This window comes from Dipodomys spectabilis, unplaced genomic scaffold (genome assembly GCF_019054845.1).
Source record: "Dipodomys spectabilis isolate Male_0828 unplaced genomic scaffold, ASM1905484v1 ptg000137l, whole genome shotgun sequence".
Lineage (NCBI taxonomy): Eukaryota > Metazoa > Chordata > Mammalia > Rodentia > Heteromyidae > Dipodomys > Dipodomys spectabilis.
Genome location: NW_024870814.1, coordinates 13,204,281 through 13,212,885, shown reverse-complemented (window position 1 = coordinate 13,212,885; position 8,605 = coordinate 13,204,281). Strand labels below are relative to the sequence as shown.

At 40.8% G+C, this 8,605-nt stretch overlaps 1 gene segment (V, D, J or C); it reads right to left on the bottom strand.

Moving 5' to 3' along the window:
- Positions 1–7,316: 7,316 nt before the first annotated feature.
- Positions 7,317–7,788, bottom strand: LOC122116726. The segment is given in 2 exon segments: positions 7,317–7,564; positions 7,686–7,788. Coding segments are annotated over 2 exon segments (303 nt in total).
- Between the last annotated feature and the right edge of the window lie 817 nt (positions 7,789–8,605).

The window sequence follows — 8,605 nt, the reverse complement described above, 5'->3', positions numbered from 1 at the left end:
GGATCCCAGAGATCATGTTGAAATCCACAGAGAATAGTCTTGCATCTACAAAAATCATTTAAAGTAATTGTTCCATAACTGTGTAGTAGGCACTGACTGGACCTTCAGGAAGTGGAAGCCAGTTCTCCATGGATAGCATGCAGTCGTTATGGAGTCTAGGTCCTTCCATCATCCCCATGGATTCTCCAATAATGAGAGGGGAGTGCACGGTTCTGCACAAACACTGTGAGACATATTGATGATTTTTCATCAGTTACTTATTTACTACCAAATTATTATGGTTGGGCTATTGTTTTTATTTCACACAACAGAATATATAATTTGGGTAGGGAGAATGGGAGAAAAATGAGGGAGAAGGTAACAATGTTTAACAAGAAATGTACACACTACCTTACACATGTAACTGTAAACCCTCTGTAGATCATGTTGACAATAAAAATAAATTTAAAAAACAAAACACAAAACAAGAAGAGTGGGGATTTTCCAAGGCAAAGGGAACCTCTAAAAATTACCAACCTTACCCCCAGTGTTTGGTTGACAAGTTTCACAGAAGTACAAGTTAATGCTGCTTTTGGAAATTTCCTGTCTAATAGATGGAATCCATAAATGCTCATCCTGGAGGATAAAAACTCCATCACTGACAAATTACACATGAGCAGCAGTGGGGCTACAGAGCATACCTTCACACCTTGGTTTCACTTGTGCAGAAGTCTCTGAATGTCTTAATTCAGGTCTTCCAGAGTGATAGTTAAGCTCTCTCATTGATAGTATAATAATCTACATCTTAAATCAACATGTTTGTGAACCACAGGTGAAATCAGTCACAAACCCATGTCACAATCCTGGCATAGACCCCCCCCCCACACACACACACAGGATAAAATAATGATCCTATCACTAGTTTAAATGTTTTTTTTTTAATCTATGTACTTTTATTTTGATGTTTAAATCCACATTGATACCATAACTTGCAATCCTTAAGACTACTAATCCCTACCATTTTTTAAATCAGGAGAGCAAACATAATTTGTGTCCTGTTGGATAATCAAAAGAAAGAAAAATATGATGTTTAAAAATCTTTTTCTTCTACCAAAACCTTGCAGTAACTTTCTAAGCCTGGATTCCTGTTAGAAGCACTCTCAGAAGGGGAAAGCACCAAGAGAAGCACCTGTGGGGGCAGCCCAAGCTCTCACTTCTGCTTCCCTAGGAGTTCTATGTTATGGCTTGTATCACTGTGGGAGGAGCAATGTAACCTTGTTGACAGTAATAAGTGGCAACATCTTCAGGCTTCAGGTTGCTGATGGTGAGAGTAAACTCTGTCCCATATCTATCACCACTCAACCTTGATGGAACTCCAGACAACAAAGTATCTGCAGCATAGATCAGGAGTTTTGGAGCTTTCTCTGGTTTCTGCTGGTACAAAACTAAACTGTAACCAATTCTCTCACTGGCCCTGCAAGTGAAGGTGGTGGTGTCTCCTAGAGACAGCGACAGTGAGGATAGAGACTGGGCCATCTGGATTTCACACCTGGCTCCTGTATGGAAACATGAAAACAAACATCCACACTATTAATCAAGTTATCAGAGGGCATCCTGAAGAGTAAAGAATCCTGGATAACACTGGGCTGTGTTAAAGCCCAGCATTGTTCTTCCTTACCTGGGATCCTGAGCAGCTGAGCCCCAAGAGCTGAGCAGGGGCCCTCATGTCCATGCTCTGTGCTGACTGAGATATAAAAGTCTCACAGACATGCCAGCCCAGGCTGGCTTCAAACCATGATCCTCAGATCTCAGCCTCCTGAATAGCTAGGATTACAGGCATGAGCCACTGGCACCGGCTTATTTGTATTCTTAATTTGATCATCTGGATTAACTATTATCTCTCAGATGAATTGAACTGTCAAATCTATTCTTGAACATTTGGTTTAAAATATATTAATATGAGTTGATAAGAAATTGTTCTTACAGCTCTCTCTGCTCTCTCTCTGCTCTTTTGACTGCTGCACAGAGTGTGAACAGACTATTATGAAGTCCTGAGGGCTGTGGGCTGTGCCCTGGGCACATGCAAATCACTATGGGTTAGACAGAGCTAGAAGAGCTGCAGGCTTCTGAATGTCAATAACTCAGCAAGAGCTGCTTCCTCAGGTGTTCATGACCTTGCCACAGCGGGATACATTTGTCTCTAGAAAATGTGTTTGTCTCAGGAGGCCAAACAGAGACAAAGTTGACTGCTCTGTTAACTGTAGATCTGTGTTTCTTTCTGTCTTAGGACATTCTATTATTTCAAAGATTTTATCTAAGATACTCTATTGCAGAATCACATGTTCAGAAACCACAAGAAATTAAGGAGTTCGTAACATTTGCTACATGTGGATAATATTAAAGACAAAGAGATTTCTACTTTTATATGAGTCCCTAAAATCCTTTATGTGGTATATTATCATTATTAGCAGCCAGTGATAGAATGGGTTGTAAAGAGATAAAGACATGCATACCAGTATGCATACATAGGGATGATATATGATCAAGTGGAACATGAGGGAAAACTATGTAGTCTGTCACCTATCTATATACAAATATACAGAAATATATAGACTTATACTAAAACTAAAATGAAGGAAATGTGAAAATACAGCACATAAAAAGATGATAATGCACATTGAATAACTTTTTAACTCAATAGGAAAATCCAGAAGAAATGGAAGAATTTCTAGGTTCATTTGAAATAATTAACACCTATACCCCTCACAATTCTAGCAGAGGCTCACAATAGCACCATAGGTATGTTTATATGGCCATATAAAATGATGGTGATCAAAATGATCTCTATAATGTGGAAGACAAGAGTATTTGTTTTGTTGTTTTGTTTCTTTGTTTTATAGTGCTCTGTTTGTAATTAGTTCTTTTTTTGATGGTTGTGGGGCTTGAATTCAGCCTGGGCACTGTGCAGTTTTATTGGTGGTTAATTGGAGACAAGAATCTCATGGACTTAAGTTCAAGGTATATTTTAGATATGAGACCCTTGTCTGTTGTATGGTTAGTGAAGATCTTCTCCCAATCCGTGAGCATTCTATTGGTCTTGCTAGCCATGCAGAAGCTCTGCAGCTTCATGCAATCCCATTTGTCCAACCTTTCTTTGATTTGTTGTGTTTCTGTTTCTGTATTAAGAAAATTTTGGCCTGTGCCAAGAAGACCTAGGGTTTCTCCTATTCTATCCTGCAATGTTTTCAAAGTGTCTGTTTTGACTCCGAAGTCTTTGATCCATTTGGGGTTGATTTTGGTGCAGGATGATATATAAGGATATAGCTTTAGTTTTCTACAAGTAGTTAACCAATTTTGCCAGCACCATTTACTGAAGAGGCTGTCATTCTTCCATTCTATTTTTTTAGCTCCCTTATCGAGAATTAGATGGCTATAGGTCTTTAGGTTCATTTCTGGGTTTTCAACTCTATTCCATTGGTCCGGGGGTTTGTTCTTGTGCCAGTTCCAAGCAGTTTTGATTACTATGGCTTTGTAGTAAAGTTTGAAATTTGGTATTGATATTCTTCCAGCACTATTCTTTCTTTTAAGGATGACTTTTGCTATTCGGGGTCATTTATTATTCCATATGAATTTTTGAATTTCCTCTTATATTTCCTTGAAGAATGAGGGTGGCACAGCCTGAAATTTTCTTAATAGAGACCCAGAAACACAAGAAATCAAAGAAAGGTTGGACAAATGGGATTGCATGAAGTTGCATAGCTTCTGTATGACAAAGGACATAGTTCCCAAGATCATTAGAAAACCCACGGATTGGGAGAAGATCTTCACTAGCCATACAACAGACAAGGGTCTCATATGTAAAATATACCTGGAACTTTAAAAGTTAAATCCCCCAAAACAAATCTTGAAAGAAACAACTGCCCAATAAATAAGTGGGCTAAAGACTGAAAGAGAAACTTCTCTGAAGAGGAAAGAAGGATGACCAGTAGACACATGTTGAAATGCTCAACCTCCCTAACCATAAAAGAAATGCAAATCAAAACAACATTGAGATATCACCTCACCCCAGTTAGAGTTTCTATAATCAAGAACTCTAATAACAACAGATGGTGGAGGGAATGTGGACAGAAGGGAACCTTACTGCATTGTTGGTAGGAGTGTAAACTTGTTCAACCACTCTAGAAAGCAGTATGGAGGTTCCTCAAAAGACTCCACATAGAGCTCCCCTAAGACCCAGCAATTCCACTTTGGGGCATTTAACCAAATGATCACAAACAAGACCACACTAAAGCTACCAGCAAGACTATGTTTATTGCAGCACTATTTACTATAGCTAAGATATGGAACCAACCCAGATGCCCCTCAGTAGATGAATGGATCAAGAAAATGTGGTATATATAAACAATGGAATTCTATGCTTGCATCAGAAAGAATGACATTGCCCCATTTGTTAGGAAATGGAAAGACTTGGAAAAATTATAGTAAGTGAAGTAAGCCAGGCCCAAAGAAACATATGTCCCATGGTTTCCCTTATTTGTAATAACAAGTAAATGTCTGAGTCCAGCAGAAAAGGTTGAAAGACCCCAGCCTGTGCTTGCCCATTAGGTACCCCAAGGAAAATTGCTGCCCCTTACCCTGCATACCTAAGGGGGTGGTGGGGCAGGATAAGTGCAGGCCGCTAACCAGGAAACGAAACCTCGAGCCTCTGAGTCACCGCCTGCAGACCCTAGCCTGACCCTAGTACATGCCTTAAAACCAGGCATTCCGGTAAAATAGCCGACCCACCCGTCCCTTCCTGTAAAACTTAACCCTAATGGCAGGGTAGGGCAGGATGTAATAAATCACTTGTCAAAATTAGGGAACAAGAAGTTTCGGGGCATTCCGACCAGAACCGGCATGTCAGGGCAAGTACCGACACGTCAGCTCTTCCCCAACCCCACCTACCCCATCTGGCCAGCTTAACCTGACCAATCATCACCCTAAGCGTAATTCAAAATTAACCAATCAACCCCCTGTAACCACGCATCTCGCTTCTGTAACCTCGCTTCTGCTGCCCATAAAAAGAGGGTGCTTTCAGGCACTGGGTGCGCAAGTCTTCCGACAGACTTTGTCGCCCCGGGTACCCGTGTAACCGGTTCTCAGACACTTGACTCGAACCTTGTGGATCTCGTGGTTGAGTGCACCTGGGAGCCGAGGCATGCCCGAATAAACCTCTTGCTGATTGCATCCGCACAAGTGGTCCCGTTGTTCCTTGGGGAAGGGTCTCTTCAGACTGAAGGACACCCCACGCCGTCGGGGGTCTTTCAAGGTCAGATAAGTTGATGTTAGGGAAATGAATCCCAAGATAAGTATTCAAATGTTTTTTGTTTGTTTCTTTTTTTCCTTTCTTGCAATTGTTTCTAACATATTTATAAGATGATTTCTTTGTTGCTTTGTATGTCCCTCCCCCACGGTATAACCCCTGCTTTCAATGTATTTGATGTTGGTATAATTTGTGAAGGGGAAGGGAACAAACAAATCGTTTAAAATACAGGTGGACCCATTGCAACAATGAGATGTACAAGTTGTTATGTTACAACTTTGGTGGAAGGTGGGGGAAGGGTTAGGTGGTGGTGAGAGGGGTGTTTGGGACGGGATGTGAAGGGGAAACAAAGAGGAGGCAACAATGCCTGATAAGAAATGTACTCGTTTCTTGCCCATGTAATTCTAACTCCTCTGTATGGTATTCTCACAATAAAAAAATAAAATAAAATAAAGTAAAATTTAAAAAAAGAATCCTGGTGAAAGTGTCATCTTAGTCAAGTGTGATTACACTTTCGAAGTAAAATAGGAAATAGAAACTTTCACATGGGGGACATGACCCCTCTAAAAGCATGGTCCCAGCTGCCTATGTACCATGAAAGCCTAGAATAGAGCTCCCCAGTTTCTAGCTGTTATTGATAAAGATCCAGTATTTCCCATGCTTTCCCAGGGTTTAGAAGGTCAAGATTTGGATATTTCTCCCTGTGTGTATTGTTTGTCAACTAGTGGCAACTTTGTGACAAATCAACAGGTAAGCTTTTCATTTGGAGTTTTGGCTTGGCTATATTATATTAAATGATTACCTCAAAGAGTTCTGCAAGAAAGTCCCAGTATTTTCCTATGTGAAATTATGCTATTTTATTTATTTTACCACTTGCTTAATTGTAATTTATGTATATTAATAACATGCAGTGATTTCTTGATAATTCTCTACCTGAATGCAGTGTACTTTGAAATTTTTCACTAAACACTTTATATTTCCATTGTCTTTTCCTGTTTAACACATACCATTTTTCTGATGGTAGGTAATAGACTCCATTATTCAAAAGTGTATTTGTGTATGTATTACTGAGTTTTATTGTCACTACTACTTAATTATTATTATTATAGCATCATCATCACCATCATCATCATCATAATTTAGGTGGGTCTTTGGACAATTTGCTTTGGGATCCCTACCTATATCACTCAACATGATGTCTAGTACCATTCATTTTTCAGCATATTATAGATTTCCTTCCCCTCTGTTCTTGCCCCTGATCTAGGGAATTACCAGCCTCAGGATTTTACTAAAATACCTTCTTTGTCCATCATAGTGCTTGAACCCTGAGCTATTTTGCTCAAGGTTAGCACTCTACCACATTGAGCCCCAGCTCCACTTCTGGTTTTCTGGTAGTTAACTGGAAATAAGTGTCTCAAAGACTTTCCTGCCCAAGCTGGCTTTGAACTGAGATGCTTAGATCTCAGCTTCATAAGTAGTTAGGATTGAGCCACCAGTACCCAGTATGAGGCACCAGTACTCAGCAATACCTCATTTTAAAGAGTGAACTGAGGAGTGCTAATATGTTAAGACAAAGTCAAGCTGAGCCTTCATCTCAGACTTAGAAGGGAAAACACTATGCAAGTCAGGAAGTGCTTGCAGCAGTTTAAGAGGAGGAAAGAGAAGGCAAACGTCTCTCTTGTGACCAAGTGGAAATCATATCCACCTGAATACCAAATCACAGATGCTCTGAAATACAGACTTGTGTTATTTATAAGACAACAGAAACCTTGTCTGGTTGGTGCCCCTGAGGCTGAGAAGGAAGAAAGAATAAATTGAGAGGATTGTCACTGACCACCTGGACCAAACCCCCACTGAATTTCAGAGCCTTGTTCTAGCTGAGAAGCACTATCTGCAGGCAGAGGCCCCAGGAGGAGCAGCTGGGGCAGCCCAGCCTTTCACTTCTGCTTCCGCTGGAGGTTTATGTTATCGCTTGTATCACTGTGGGAGGGTACCTACTACCTTGTTGACAGTAATAAGTTGCAAAGTCTTCAGGCTAAAGGCTGCTGATGGTGAGAGTGTACTCTTCCCCAGATACACTGCCACTGAATCTGGATGGGACCCCGGTTTGCAAGCTGTTTGCCCAATAAATCAAAAGTTTAGGACCTTTCCTTGGTTTCTGCTGATACCAATGTAAATTAGTACCAATGCCCTGACTGGCTCTGCAAGTGATGGAGACTCTGTCTCCTACTGACGCGGACAAGTAGGATGGAGACTGAGTCATTAGGATGTCACATCTGGAACCTGATATTGGAAACAAAAGACAAATATCAACACAATTAATTTTGCTCTGAGACCGTTCATGAAGAATGAGGCAACACTGTTAACACTGGGCTTAGTAAATTCCTAGCATCTCCTTGCTTACCTGGGAGCCAGAGCAGCAGGAGCCCCAGGAGCTGAGCAGGGGCCTTCATGTCCATGCTGTATGCTGACTGCAACTGACTCCTGCACAGAGTGTGAGCAGACTATAAAGAAATTCTTGGCGCAGTAGACTGTGCTCTAGGCACATGCAAATCCTCAAGCAGTGGGCAGAGCTGCAGGCCTGGCCCAGATGCAGGCTGGCTGAAAGGCCTGTCAAAGCCCAGAACTAAAGTCACCAGGGGTGGAGTCTCTAGAGACCTGCACAGAACAAATTTGTCTTCAGAAAATGTTTTTAAAGGAGGATGTGACAATGATCAATAGAAAATGGACTCATTACCTTACTCATGTAACTGTAACTCCTCTGTACAATAGCTTTACAATAAAATATATATTAAAAGAAAATGAAGGGACAGTGTTACTGGAAAAGAAGGGGACCTTTGTGGAACGGTGGCCCTTAGTCTCCATCCCCCTGCCCCACTCCAGACAACTTCTTTTTTCTTACTGAAGAAACAACCACTGACCTCCCCATTGACTCATCCGATACCAGTTCCCAATGTATCTAGCTCTTTGTTCTTTGTGAGCATTAAACCTGACTCCTGATGGCAATGAGTCTGAAGCTTCCTCTCTCCACCTAGTGGAGGAGCCTGACCCATCCTGAAGGCCTGGCTCAACTCCCTAACTCCACCTCTGAAATAGGTTAAGATCTCTCCTGCCCTAAACCTCGATTTTAACTGCTTGTACAAGGATGTCTGTCATATTAGTGAAGTGAAACATTTTTAAATGTTAAATAAACTTTAGTGCCTGTAAAAAAATTAAGGAAAGAAAAGAAAATGAAAATCTATGCATTTATACAAAAAGAAGAAAATATTTTTCCTTGGAAACCTAAGGCAGATTGACTCTATTGTTCTCCACTGCTCTTTTTTT